The sequence below is a fragment of the Gopherus flavomarginatus genome, chromosome 19, assembly GCF_025201925.1.
Source record: "Gopherus flavomarginatus isolate rGopFla2 chromosome 19, rGopFla2.mat.asm, whole genome shotgun sequence".
Classification (NCBI taxonomy): Eukaryota; Metazoa; Chordata; order Testudines; family Testudinidae; genus Gopherus; species Gopherus flavomarginatus.
Genome location: NC_066635.1, coordinates 2466347 through 2481111, shown reverse-complemented (window position 1 = coordinate 2481111; position 14765 = coordinate 2466347). Strand labels below are relative to the sequence as shown.

Sequence of the window (14765 nt, the reverse complement as noted above, 5' to 3'; positions counted from 1 at the left end):
CTAGGGAAGTGGTGGAATCTCCTTCCTTAGAGGTTTTTAAGGTTAGGCTTGACAAAGCCTTGGCTGGGATGATTAAGTTGGGGATTGATCCTGCTTTGAACAGGGGGTTGGACTAGATGACCTCCTGAAGTTCCTTACAACCCTGATATTCTATGATTCAAAGCACCATCTACACATCTAGTTTTAGGGTACTAGCGTAAGCCCCTTATCCCAAGTCTTTCAACCGAGGCTAGGAGGCTCGCTGTTGCCGGCTGTGTAGACATACCCACAGAGCTCTCAGACACAGACTCCCTACAGACACTTCTGCTCTGATACATGTCCAGCCTCTCTCACAGATGGAGGTGCACACACATATACATCCCTCTTTTTGCACATAAGGCCCGGTCTACACTACGCGTTTATACCGATTTTAGCAGCGTTAAACCGATTTAATGCTGCACCTGTCCACACAACGAGGCCCTTTATATCGATATAAAGGGCTCTTTAAACTGGTTTCTGTACTCCTCCCCGACGAGAGGAGTAGTGCTGAAATCGGTATTACCATATCGGATTAGGGTTAGTGTGGCCGCAAATCGACGGTATTGGCCTCCAGGCAGTATCCCACAGTGCAGCACTGTGATCGCTCTGGACAACAATCTGAACTCAGATGCACTGGCCAGGCAGACAGGAAAAGCCCTGCAAACTTTTGAGTTTCATTTCCTGTTTGGCCAGCGTGGACAGCTCACCAGCACAGGTGACCACGCTGAGCTCATCAGCACAGGTAGCAAAGCAGTCTCCTGAGAATCAAAAAAGAGCTCCAGCATGGACCGCACGGGAGGTACTGGATCTGATCGCTATATGGGGAGAGGATTCTGTGCTAACAGAACTCTGTTCCAAAAGACGAAATGAAAAAAATTTTGAAAAAATTTCCAAGGCTATGATGGAGAAAGGCCACACCAGGGACTCAGTGCTGTGCAGAGTGAAAGTTAAGGAGCTCAGACAAGCCTACCAGAAAACCAAAGAAGCAAACGGAAGGTCTGGGGCAGGGCCAAAAACATGCCGCTTCTATGCTGAGCTGCATGCAATTCTAGGGGGGTCTGCCACCACTACCCCACCCCTGTCCGTGGATTCTGAGGTGGGGGTGGTAATCTCAGCCATGGCTGAGGATTCTGTGGATGGGGAAGATGAGAAGGTGGAAGAAGAGGACGAGCTTGCAGAGAGCACACAGCGCTCCGTTCTCCCCAACAGCCAGGAGCTTTTTCTCACCCAGACAGAATTACCCTCCCAAGCCAGTAGCCCAGACAATGAAGCCATGGAAGCGACTTCTGGTGAGTGTACCTTTGTAAATATAAAACATGGTTTAAAAGCAAGCGTTCTTTAATGATTAATTTGCCCTGAGGACTTGGCACGCATTCGCGGCCAGTACAGTTATTGGAAAAAAGTTTGTTAACATGTCTGGGGATGGAGCGGAAATCCTCCAGGGACATCTCCATGAAGCTCTCCTGGAGGTACTCCAAAAGCCTTTGCAGAAGGTTTCTGGGCAAGGCAGCCTTATTCCGTCCACCATGGTAGAACACTTGACCACGCCATGCATGTAGCAAGTAATCTGGTATCATTGCGTGACAAAGTCTAGCTGCGAATGGTCCCGGTGATTGCTGGCATTCAAGCAACATCCGTTCTTTATCTCACTGTGTTATCCTCAGGAGAATGATATCGTTCATGGTAACCTGGTTGAAATTCAGGAATTTAATTAAGGGGACAGAGATGGCCATTCCTACTGGCCTGTCTGCCTGTTGCTTAAAAGAAATCCTTCCTTGCAGGTAGCCAAGCGGGGGGAGGGGAGGAGGGTCATGGCGCTGAGCTTTTTCGTGTTTGGCTAGCAGGGATCTTCCCTGTTACCAGCCACACGGGGGGTGGGGGGAGGGAAGTAGGGGGGAGATACCAGCCATGCGGTGGGGGGAGGAGTAAAGCGATCATCCCAGAGAATTGGATGTGGGGGGTGGTTTCTGCTGCTGCATGTTAACAGGAAAGAAGCAGCACTGAACGGGATTTGCTTGGTATTTGGGAAAGGAGGGCACCATGTACATGAAGGCTGCAGAAGCCGAAAGACAATGGCTTACCATGGCGGCATGCAAGCTGAATTCTGCTGCCCGGACCTGCGTCTGTGAGATCGCTAACACCAGAGCCGCAGGCACTCAATATTAAGATGAAAAATGCGACCTTGTAGTGAAATCACATGTGCTATGTAAGGTGAATAGTGTTGTTCACTGTGAAAGAGTATAACCGTTGTTCTGTAAAATCTATCTTTTTAAATATTTCTCTCCCTTTTTTCCCCTCCCTCATGCAGCTGCAAATTTTTCAAGCCTCCCTACTCCATCCCGAAGATTATCTCAGATAAGGCGGAGGAAAAAAAAGACGCGAGATGAAATGTTCTCGGAAATCATGGAAGTAACCCACAATGAAAGAGCTCATCTGAATGAGTGGAAGGACGTGGTATCAAATTACAGGAAAGATGCCAGTGAACATGAGGACAGGAGGGACCAAAATGAGGAGAGGAGAGACAGGAGATGAGAGGTGGCGGCAGGAAGATCAGAGGTGTAGCCAGGAAGATCAGCGGTAACGGGATGCAACGCTGGGGCTGCTGCGTGATCAAACTGACATCCTACGATGTCTGATGGAGCTTCAGGAACAGCAGAAGGGTCACAGAGTGCCGCTGCAGCCTCTGTGTAACCACCCTCACCACTCACCATGTTCCATATCTTCCTCACCCAGACGTGTAAGAACGCGTGGGGGAAGGCTTCGTGCACCCGCCCACTCCACCCCCGTGGACAGCTCAACCAAAAGGCTGTCATTACTTTGAAATATTTTTAGTGGCCTTTTCCTTCTCTCCTATCCTCCTCCCAAACCACACTTGGGATATCTTGTCAGTTTTCTCCCTCTTCTTATAATGACTTTTTAATAAAGAATACATGATTTTTAAATGATAGTGACTTTATTTCCTTAAGCAAGCTGTAATTGAAGGGGGAGGGTGGGTTGCTTACAGGGAATGAGTCAATCGGGGGGGCGTTCATCAAGGGGAAACAACCAACAGTCACACCGTACCCTGGCCCGTGATGAAACTCGTTTTCAAAGCTTCTTTGATGCGCACCTCTTCGTGGTGTGCTCTTCTAATCGCCCTGGTGTCTGGTTGCGCGTAATCAGCGGCCAGGTGAGTTGCCTCAGCCTCCTACCCTGCCATAAAGGTCTCCCCCTTACTCTCACAGAGATTGTGAAGCACACAGCAAGCAGCAATAACAATGGAGACATTGGTTTGGCTGAGGTCTGAGCGAGTCAGTAATGTGTGCCAGCGCGCCTTTAAACGGCCAAATGTACATTCTACCACCATTCTGCACTTGCTCAGCCTGTAGTTGAACAGCTCCTGACTACTGTCCAGGCTGCCTGTGTATGGCTTCATGAGCCATGGCATCAAGGGGTAGGCTGGGTCACTCAGGATGACTACAGGCATTTCAACATCCCCAACTGTTATTTTCTGGTCTGGGAAGTAATTCCCTTGCTGCAGCCGTTTAAACAGAGTAGTGTTCCCGAAGATGCGAGTGTCATGAACCTTCCCAGCCATCCCACGCGGATGTTGGTGAAACGTCCCTTGTGTTCCACCACTGCTTGCAGCACCATTGAAAAGTACCCCTTGCAGTTTACATACTAGGTGCCCTGGTGCTCCGGTGCCAAGATAGGGATATGGGTTCTATCTATCGCCCTCTCACAGTTAGGGAATCCCATTGCAGCAAAGCCATCCACTATGACCTGCACATTTCCCAGAGTCACAACCTTTCGTAGCAGCAGCTTAATGATTGCTTTGGCTACTTGCATCACAGCAGCTCCCACAGTAGATTTTCCCACTCCAAACTGATTCCCGACTGACCGGTAGCTGTCTGGCGTTGCAAGCTTCCAGAGGGCTATTGCCACTCGCTTCTCAACTGTGAAGGCTGCTCTCATCTTGGTATTATGGCATTTCAGGGCAAGGAAAGCAAGTCACAAAGCTCCATGAAAATGCCCTTACGCATACGAAAGTTTCGCAGCCACTGCGAATCGTTCCAAACCTGCAAAACTATGCGGTTCCACCAGTCTGTGCTTGTTTCTTGGGCCCAAAATCGGCGTTCAATGGCTAGAACCTGTCTCACTACCAGCAGGATCTCCAAAGTGCAGGGGCCCGCGGTTTGAGAGAATTCTGTGTCCATGTTCTCATCACTCTCGTGGCCACTCTGCCGTAGCCGCCTCCTCCTCACCTGGCTTTGCAGGTCCCGGTTCAGCATAGACTGCACGAGAATGCGCGAGGCGTTTACAACGTCCACGATTGCGGTCTTGATCTGAGCAGGGTCCATGCTTGCTGTGCTATGGCGTTTGCACAGTTCACCCAGGAAAAAAGCTGCGAAACAGTTGTCTGCTGCTTTCACAGAGGGAGGGCTGAGGCTGTACCCAGAACCACCCGCGACAATGTTTTTTGCCCCATCAGGCACTGGGATCTCAACCCAGAATTCCAACGGGCGGAGGAGACTGTGGGAACTATGGGATAGCTACAGAATAGCTACCCACAATGCAACGCTCTGGAAATCGAGGCTAGCCTCGGTACATGGACGCACACCGCCGAATTAATGTGCTTAGTGTGGCTGCGTGCACTCGACTTTATACAATCTGCTTTACAAAACTGGTTTATGTAAAATCGGAATAATCCCGTAGTGTAGACATACCCAAAGCTTCCCTATAGTCTGGGTTTAGAGTTTAGATGTTCATTTTTCATTTTTTTTTCTTTTTGAACTGAAAAATATAATCAACTCCCCTTTTATTTGTTAGGGCTAACATCCTTCTTCTACCTGGAATCATATGGCCAGGGAAGTCCTCCCACCATGATATCATCTCAGATGAGGAGGAAACCAACTTTTACCTTTTCTGCAGTCACATCATCACTCCTCAAAGCAACATAGTAACCTAAGCATCCACTCCCAGGTCTGTAATAAGAGCCAAGGGGCCTCTTGCATAATTCTTGGATCTCAGGGCCCTCCAGTGTTGAAGGTCGGAAAATTCTAGTGCCCAGAGGCCTGGGCTAGCACACAACTGCTGCCAGACAACACTATCTTCTCACTTAGGTGCCATCAAGCAATGGCACACACTTGTTCTGATCCCTTTCTTCTACTTAATTCATTCTCCATTCCCCAGCAGTTTGGTTCCTACTTCAGACGCTATTGCCACAGCTTGGAACATCTCAGATGCAGCCACATTGGCTGTGTCTAAGATGCAGAAGGTAGGTGCGTGGACTCTGAGTTTCCAGTTACTACAGGGAGAGAGGGTAAAGTTCTGAAGAAAGTAGAGAGAGATGAACAAAAGACAGAGACAGAGAGACGAGAGAAAGTACTCACCATCATTACAAGGCTTGGGTCCAGATCTCACAATTCAAATCCAGACGGTTTTCTCCCTCTCTCTATCTTCCTCCAGACTCACCTATAGCAAAAATAAAAGAAACCAGTATAGAGGCTGTAGGCAGACGGTAACGGTACTGCAGGGTGCACACAACGCATGCCCAGAAAAGGATTAGCATATGTAAGGTTACCAAGAGCACACAACCTATACACTTGTCACCATTAACCTCGCTATTTGGCTTCATCTTCATCTCCGCAGGGCCACCACTAACAGAAGTGCCCTCTGTCAGGGCAACCAGCCTCTCACTGTGACACCCATCTCAAGGGCGAACTGCTTCTCCTGGGAATGAATGTTCTCTCCCCAATACACTGGGCAGAAGATCTCTGTCCATTCCCCCATGGAGAGATGGGCAGGGAAGGTCCCTACCTAATCCCTTCCTTTTCACTGAGGGCTGCTCCAACTTCTGGGCAGCCAGCAGGAAAGAGCAGCAGCCTTGGTTAGACAGGTTTATGAGCAGAAAATAACCAAAATAACACTGAAATGTCCCAGCACGAACATCTTAAACACCCAGGCCATGATTTTCAAGAGCAATATGTGACTTTGGGGGTGCCAAACTTGAGACACCATAGAAGGGGTCTGAACTCTGGAAAGTGCCAAGCACCTGCACCTGAACACCAGGCCTCCCGGAGGTGTCTCGTTAGGCAAGCAAAGTCCCCAGTCACTTAAAAGACTTGGCCTCTGTAACTTCACGAACAGCAACAACACTGAAGCCAGTGCCCAGTGACTGAGGCACTATCACTGAGACACTTCAGCTCTGGCTTTCCAAAACCTTGAAAGGAGAGACAACATTATCCAGATAAATGGAAAGTCACTGGATCTGGAAAGGATGTTTTACTCTTTGAAGATTGGTTCAAGATCAGAAACCTGAACTGAGCATGCAAGGTGACATGAGCCTGCACGAGCTAGTACTCAAGGGATATGTCATCTCTGGTTGCCTGAGATGCCCAAAGGGAAGGCTCCAGACTTGACAGAGCCTTTGCAGTGCAAGAGAAGTCATGAGAACAGTCCCAGCATAAAAACAGAGGGTCAAGCCTGCCTAGTCAGCCAGGAGACTCAGAGTGAAGAGGTGGAAGCTGCTCCCAGCTGGCAGGTAGAACATGGGAAACAGTCCGTCAGGTATCACGTGGAGAAATAAAAGCAAGCCAGAAGGAGGGGGCATCCTAGAGGGAAAATGAAATGATGATGGGGTGGGAGGAGAACAGGACTACTCCAGTAGTCTTCCTGGTCCTCCCTAGGGAATCTGATTTCTTGGCCAGCCCATGAGAACGAGGACTAGCTGGGCAAGGAGATTGGGAGCAGCAGAGGAGGAGAGACAGATCTGATAAGGAGACAGAGCATGCAGGGAGAACTGGGAATGACTGGACAAAGAGACTGGGAAAAGGGGGAGGGGAGGAAAAAAGACTGGGAGGAAAGGGAACATGGGCAGGGGGATGACAGATCAGACAAAGAGCTGGTAGGGAGGAGGGGAGAATCCAGAGGGGAAAAATAGGGCGTGATCAAGTAGTTAAAAGGCTGTATCATACAAAGGAGTCAATACAAGTCACACAGGCAGCCTTTATTAACTTGTGAGCCTTGACTTCACAACTTTAAAACACTCTTTTAACAGAGTTTTCTCGTGTGTAATATGGAATGAAAACAGCATACGGCATCATTTGAAGTGAGAGGACTTTTGGGAAAAGGCAACTGGATCTGGTAAGACAATAGGACTAACACTCATGGAGAAGTGACAGAGCAGCTGTCACAATTTTCGGGTAACTGACCAACACCTCCTGCTGTCTAACCACCACTAAACCACTCCACACAAACAAGAGTCCCCTCAATACTACATCAAGCTAAACAGTTTGAGTTTAGGGGTAGGGGAAGGCCCTGGCTCCCACTCTCAAAGTCCTTCTTAACATAGTCCCAGATGCACCAAGCCTCTCCTGCTGTTGATATATCATAGCACGCTGTCCCCTTGTACACATGGGGAATCAGTGAGTGGCCCTTTGGAAGGCTAGTTCTCTGTAGCTCTCCTGGGGTTCCTCTTGGGAGCTGTAGCGCTAGCCTCTGTTTGCCAGAAGCTGGGAATGGGCAATGGGATGGATCACTTGCTGATTACATGTTCTGTTCATTCCCTCTAGGGCACTTGGCACTGGCCACTGTCAGAAGGATAATGGGCTAGATGGACCTGTGGTCTGACCCAGTATGGCCATTCTTATGTCTGCTCTCCCGCAGGGCTGCCCACCAACTACCTGGAATTTCCTGCTTTTCAACCCTTATGCCACCCCAAGATGACTCGCAGGGCTGGAGGGGCAGGGGCAGCCCTGCCCACAGCAGCATTAGGTCACCAGAGCAGGTTTATATACCTGTCACCCCTGCTCCAGTCCTGAGGCAGAGGGTGTGAATCAGAGTAACCCATCATGGGGGAAAAAACTGGCACTATGCTAAGCTTTTCTGGCTCAGTGGTTGAGTTGGAACTTATTGGGTGGCAGTGACACATGCCAATGCATTATTCGAGGGTTGGTCTTCCTCAGTGCCTTCAACTAGAGTGCTACGTGGTAAGTAGTGAACTAAAAGGCATTTCCCAATGGGCAATAATGTTAGGAATCCACGGCCTGTCTCACAATCAAGATGAGCTGGTACAATTGGACTTTCCACCCAGTCTGGATGCCTTGATTGACCTTGCATAAAGGCTGACAAATGCCTAATGGAATGCTGCCAGGAAAGGTTGGTTTCCCAACTCCCCCCAGTCCTGCCATGTCTGGCCCACCAACCCTCAGTGTCTTCCCCACAGCCTGACCCCCTGCAGCTTGACCTCTCTGATGCAAAGAGAAAGCTGCATTGGGGCTATGCCTATTACTGTTGAAGACCAGAACATTCCACGTTGGGCTGCCCGCTAAGGTCCAATCTACACTGTCATCAGAGAATGGCAAACACCAGCCCCTGATGGGGGGTCCGGGCTGGGGTGGTGCTCTCCACCTCTCCTCGGTACCCAGCATCAGCACCTGTCTGCTGGCAACAACCGAGCAGGTCCCGACATCTCCATCTCCCTTTGCAAGTCCAACAGTCCTCCGTCTGGAGGTACTGGTGGATTCAGGTACCTTAGACAATTTCATGAATCAGGACTTTGCACAAGTACATCAGATCCCTACCCAATGCAAGGACTCTCTGGTGTTGGTGGAGTCTATTGACAGTTTGCACCTTTCAGCAAGACTGGTTATCCACCAGATCGCACCAATGCTTAATTTGTAATGCAAGAGGTGCTGGGGCTCAAACAGTTTTTTTTTTATATTCATAATTGATGCAGCAAGCCTAGAATTGCTAGGCAAATTAAGCACTGGATTGCAGGATCACCAAGAGACTCTCCAGTATAGATTTATCTGAGCACCACACTTTCCAGTAGTTCTCAGCATGCTCTGGACTCACTACCTCTGCATTTATTCCTACTGGGAACCAGGAAGTGGGGGACAGAGCCTGCCCACTGCTAAAGGACTCTCCACTGAGCCTAAGGGGGGATCCACAGGGCCTGGAAACCAAATAATTCCGGGGACAACTAATGAGATAACAGAGATGGGACTGAGGTCAAAGGGTCAAACAAAGGGAACCTGACGGGGACACCAAGCAGAGAACCCTGGACAGTGCCTACTGCTCCTCGAAGGCATCAAGGGAGCCAGCGGACGCCGCCCAGAGGAACTCTGCCCAGATGCGTGAATGGACAGAGGATCGGAAAGGCCCCAGTCATAGGAGACCTCATCGGCTAATCTCATAGACTCATAGGTCAGAAGGGACCAATCTGATCATCTAGTCTGACCTCCTGCACAAGGCAGGCCACAGAACCCCACCCATCCAATTTTGTACAACCCCTATCCCAGGACCGAGTTATTGAAATCCTCAAAAATGGTTTGAAGACCTCAAGCTGCAGAGACACCACCAGCAAGCGACCCGTGCCCCACGCTGCAGGGGAAGGCGAAAAACCTCCAGGGCACCTGCCAATCCTCTCCCTGGTTTTATAGATGGCCGTTTTAGACAGGCCCAGGAGGAGACGGACCAGGAGGTCCCATGATTTTGTGGGGCCACAGATAGAGAGTGCATAAATAAAAAGGTGAGGGCAAAAGTACAACCAAAATCTTAACAAAATATTTGTGAGGAGACGGTATAGGGGCTGCAGTCTGGCACACTCCAAGTAAATGTGCACCAGGGTTTCCCTCATGCAGCAAAAGGGGCAGGTGTCCAGGACAGGGGTAAACCGTGCCAAGTACACGCGAGCTGATTTTCAGTGGCACTCACATTGCCCGGGTCCTGACCACTGGTCCAGGGGGCTCTGCATTTTAATTTAATTTTAAATGAAGCTTCTTAAACATTTTAAAAACTTTATTTACTTTCCATACAACAATAGTTTAGTTATATATTATAAACTTATATAAGGAGACCTTCTAAAAACATTAAAATGTATTACTGGCATGCAAAACCTTAAATTAGAGTGAATAAATGAAGACTCGGCACACCACTTCTGAAAGGTTGCCGACCCCTGGTATACATAGCTTGAGAAAGAAAAGGTTATGGGGTGATTTGATCTGTCTATAAATACCTACATGGGGAACAAATATTGGATTCTGGGCTCTTCAGTCTAGCAGCGACAAGTCTAATACACTCCAATACTGGAAACTGAAGCTAGACAAATTCAGACTGGAGATAAGATGTAAATTTTTAACAGTGAGGAGAATTAACCATTGGAACTACACTGGAACCTGGTGGATTCTCCATCACTGGCAATTTTTAAATCAAGATTGGATTTTTATTTATTTTTTTTTTAAAGAAATGTTCTAGCCCAAAGGGAACGGTTGAGGACATTTTCTGGCCTGTGTTATGCAGGGGTCAGACCAGATGATTACAATGGTTCTTTTTGGCCTTGGAATTTATAAATTATTAATCCAGTGATCCCCAACCTTTTCGTCTGGTGGGCGCCAGACGAAGGACCGTGGTGGCGGTGCGGCATTTCGGCGGCGACACCTCTTGATGATGGTTGCTTGTCGGCGTCGCCGCCGAAATGCCGCAGAAATTCGGTCGCTTGTCGGCGGATGCTCCACCACCGGCCAGGACGTGGGCGCATTTAGATGCCCCTGCGGGCACCATGACAGCCGCGGGCACCGCATTGGGGACCCCTGTATTAATCTAATTCCCAGGGTAAGCCAGACACATGACTGTTGCACACCAGGTGGCATCAAGGATGGACTTCTTGTTCAGCTTTGCTTTTTTAGAATCATAGAAGATTAGGGTTGGAAGAGACCTTAGGAGGTCTTTTTGACTAACTCCTACTGTTCTAGTCATTATAAGCTGCCTTGGGAATAGAGTCTGCTGCTTATTGCATGCTCTGCAACAGTGCCAAGCTTGCTGTCCGTGCAGTACAAATTACAACACAGTCATAGCTTGGCAGTAACTGTGTCCTCTCAATCACAAGTAAGTCAGAGAGCTAAGGTTCTTGCACAGACTTGAAGGAGACTCCTGCTCACTTCTACAGAGCAAGAAGGAAGCTCCAGCCACAGGCCACTCATGCAGTCAGATAATACACACTGCCATATGCTGCTATAGATTCTGAATATGCAATACAACCCCTTGGTGCCATTGCTCTTTGCTCTCCCATCACCACCAGGCCCTCAACTAGGGAATTACCCCATTTAACTCACCACCTGATCAGAAGCCGTGGAAACGCCAGAGGATAACAGGAGGTCAAAACAGAGAGCAGATTTAGTGTTACCAGCTTTGCAGGATTCTAACCTTTCTGGTTAAGATTTGAATTGAGCTGGAATAATCAAGAGCAGGGGTGGGCAAACTTTTTGGCCCAAGGGCCACATCTGGGTGGGAAAATTGCATGCAGGGCCATGAATATAGGGCTGAGGCAGGGGGTTGGGGTGTGGGAGGGAGTGCAGGGTGTGGGAGGGGGTGCAGTGTGCAGGAAGGGGCTTAGGGCAGGGGGTTGGGATACAGGAGGGCTGCGGCAAGGGGCTCAGGGCAGGGGACTGGAGCGCGGCAGGGTTATGGGGCTCAGGGCAGGGGGTTGGGATACAGGAGGGCTGCGGCAGGGGGCTCAGGGCAGGGGACTGGAGCGCGGCAGGGTTATGGGGCTCAGGGCAGGGGGTTGGGATACAGGAGGGCTGCGGCAGGGGGCTCAGGGCAGGGGACTGGAGCGCGGCAGGGTTATGGGGCTCAGGGCAGGGGGTTGGGATACAGGAGGGGTGCGGCAGGGGGCTCAGGGCAGGGGATTGGAGTGCGGCAGGCTTAGGGGGCTCAGGGCAGGGGGTTGGGATACAGGAGGGGTGCGGCAGGGGGCTCAGGGCAGGGGATTGGAGTGCGGCAGGCTTAGGGGGCTCAGGGCAGGGGGTTGGGAGTGCGGGCTCTGGCTTACCTCAAGCGGCTCTGGAGTGGCAGGGGCGTACAGCGGAGCTAAGGCATGCAGGCTTCTGGGGTATGGGGTGGGGCAGGTAGCTCCACCATGTGCTGCCCTCGTCTGTGGGTACCAACCCCAAAGCTCCCATTGGCTGGGAATGGGGAACAGCGGCCAATGGGAGCTGCAGAGGGCAGTGCCTGCAGGAGAGGGCAGCACACGGAGCCCTCTGCGCTCCCTCCAAGGGGCCGCAGGGACGGATTGCCGGTCACTTCTGGGAGCGGTGCGGCGCCAGGGCAGGCAGGGAGTCTGCCTTAGCCCTGCTGCGCCACAGGGCTGGCAATCCCGCTGGCCAGATTCAAAGCCCTGATGGGCTGAATCCAGTCCGTGGGCCGTAGTTTGCCCTCCCCTGGTCCAGAGCCACAGAAACCAAGGACAGAGGCTGGATATGAGAGAAGCAGGGAAAAGGCCCTCACATCAGGCCCACCCAACAGCCAAAACTTTCATCCTCTGGTGAAAAAAGAGGCCTAACCATTCAGACTGCCAGCTCCCTGAATGAGGAACTGCATAGATCTGGTACAGCACTAAGCTATCAACATCATCTGCACCTCAACAAGAAGACATGAAAGTGCCCAGGACATTAAAAAGAGGTATCATGGATTTAGGTCTACTTGGGTTCTGGAATCAAGTATCAGAGGGGTAGCTGTGTTAGTCTGGATCTGTAAAAGCAGCAAAGAGTTCTGTGGCACCTTATAGACTAACAGACGTATTGGAGCATGAGCTTTCGTGGGTGAATACTCACTTCGTCAGATGCATGTGATTTCTGGAGGAAGAACAATACCCCTCACAAAGAACTTGCTTTCTCAACCAGGCCCTCCTGATACTTGATGTCTAGACAATCCCAGGTCTCCAGAGAGAACTCTACCCATGCAACGTTTCTAACGCTGCACTGACTGGCACCAATATCAACTTTTCAGACTTACAGAAACTAAGAGGCAAATCCTCTTGGCACTGTAATGATTTACTTACACAATAGCTTTGAGTGTAAACGCTCATGATTTATTATGAGTCTTGCAATATTTGGTGTTTTAATACAAACCCTGGCTCTTGACTTCCTGTGATGATGTGAGAATCTCAGGTTTCATTAAGTAGTTTTGGTCCTTGTGGTTGCAGGGGGGAAAAAAAAAAAAAAAAAACCCTAAAAATGTGACCTGAGTGCACCCTAAAGGATCAGAAACCAGAAGGTAAAGAAAAAACAACTAAAAAAATAGTTTTTTAAAATGTTATGATTTTTAGGGCCTGACTCATGAATTTTGGCTGGCAATACTGTGTAAAGCAGCCATACTGGATTCTTGGAAAAAATGTCTGTAAAACAAAAAGGGTGGTGCAGTATCAGACCAGATTTTACACGATTCTGTTAAGGCAATGTTGCATGGAAAATTAATCCAACTTGTCTGAAAGAAAAACACACAAACAAAAACTGGAAAGAAAAATAACGTCTCTACAATTGGTTCTGTGCTATAGCGTTCCTAAAACATTACAGGTTTGGCTAACCTGAGAGGCACAGACTGAAAGCTGTTTGGGGTAGGGACCATCTTTTTGTTGTGTTTGTCGCAGGGGTGCTGGAACAATTTGTATAGAAGGGGTGCTGGGAGCCACTGAACCAAATCCTGCATTTGATGGAAACCACTTCAAGCCGGGGGGGGGGGGGGGGGGGGGGGGGGGGGTGCGTGGTAGCACACCCAGTACCCCTAGTCTCAGCACCTATGTTTCTAGAGTGCCTAGCACAACAGGGCCCTAATCAATGACTGGAGCTCTGGTGCTACCACAATTACAAAGGAATCTGAAATAAACAAACAAATTTGCTCAAAAATTTCTAAGAGCAATTTTTCTCTTGCAGCAATGAAGTGAGCAGATTGTTAGTTAATTGTGTAAACATGCATAAAATGTGCAATTAATGCATGGCAGAAAAGTACCCAAAGACTCTCCAGAAGAGTTTTTACATATGATGGGTGGATGTGTATGTATTTTATATATACAAATAGTTTTTTAAAAGGAGATTTTAACTTCTTAACTTTGTGTTAGTCTGACATGCCAAGTCCTGAAAAATATAACAGCTTTTGTGGCCAAAGTTAATATACCCAGATGTACTGATGAGGAAAGAGAGGTTCTGGAGTCACCTACTCCATTCTCTGAAATGCTGACACTGAAATCAAACAACCACCATTAATCCAGAGAGTAAGTCACAAATTTTTATAAAATCTTTGTGCCCTGGCTTCCCTTATTACTATGGCAGTTCTAAGGAGGAGACTACATTGCTTTTGGGGGGCTTATTCCTTCACCGTCTCACTTCCCTGGTCCTTTTTGCATGAGCAGAGAGCAACAATACCCGAAGTCGCAAACAATTTGATGTTTGTTGGGGTGAACTTTTAGCAAGCATGATTCCAGCTTTCTTTCTTAGGGTGCCCCTTCCCAGCGCTGACACCACAGAGCCTTGCCTGTGTTCCTGTTCCCATTCCCCCCCTTAGCAAAACATGATCCCAATTCCCCCACTCCCATTCCCCCCTTACTTCCTGATTGACTGCAGACTATATAGTAAAACTTGAGTTTTGCTTAGCTTTATTTTAACCAACCATTTTACTGAAATTTAACTAATCAATTTTAACATACAGTAACATGGTTATTTAACCAATTATATCCCACCACCTTAATTGGTTTACACGTAACAAAATTAAATTATACAGCAGACAAACAATTACAAAACCAGACAGAGATTATACAGACAAAAACAATAAGGAAGTGGAGACTACAGCGATAGAACAATACAGAAATGAGGATTTTACATTTCAGCTATTGATGAGTGAATTTTTGCCAGACGCGATGCTGTTAAACTAAGTTTTCTTTTACATCTTCTAGGCTCTTTCCTTTCTCTGGAGGTGATAGGAATATAATC

General features: G+C 48.7%; 2 protein-coding genes across 6 annotated transcripts in view; one reads left to right on the top strand and one right to left on the bottom strand.

The window, feature by feature from the left end:
• The window catches only part of MTMR4 (myotubularin related protein 4), a 130892-nt gene that overhangs the window by 88973 nt on the left and 27154 nt on the right, over positions 1–14765 (bottom strand). For all 5 annotated transcript variants that reach the window (XM_050928899.1, XM_050928903.1, XM_050928900.1 and 2 more), the window contains one exon: positions 5391–5472. In XM_050928899.1, the coding sequence (XP_050784856.1) occupies positions 5391–5396 (6 nt within the window). In that variant the 5' untranslated portion in view covers positions 5397–5472. The remainder of the gene's footprint in view (positions 1–5390; positions 5473–14765) is intronic.
• On the top strand, positions 793–2937 carry LOC127037350 (uncharacterized). Its single transcript, XM_050928965.1, has 2 exons — positions 793–1307; positions 2327–2937. Exons 1-2 carry the CDS (start codon positions 917–919, stop codon positions 2548–2550), a joined length of 615 nt encoding a protein of 204 aa, XP_050784922.1. The 5' UTR covers positions 793–916; the 3' UTR covers positions 2551–2937.

Excerpts from the sequence above, each read along its gene's own strand:
- LOC127037350 (XM_050928965.1), top strand. The coding sequence starts at position 917 with ATGATGGAGAAAGGCCACACCAGGGACTCAGTGCTGTGCAGAGTGAAA. Across the intron at positions 1,308-2,326 it reads AGCCATGGAAGCGACTTCTG|CTGCAAATTTTTCAAGCCTC; the intron begins GTGAGTGTACCT and ends TCCCTCATGCAG.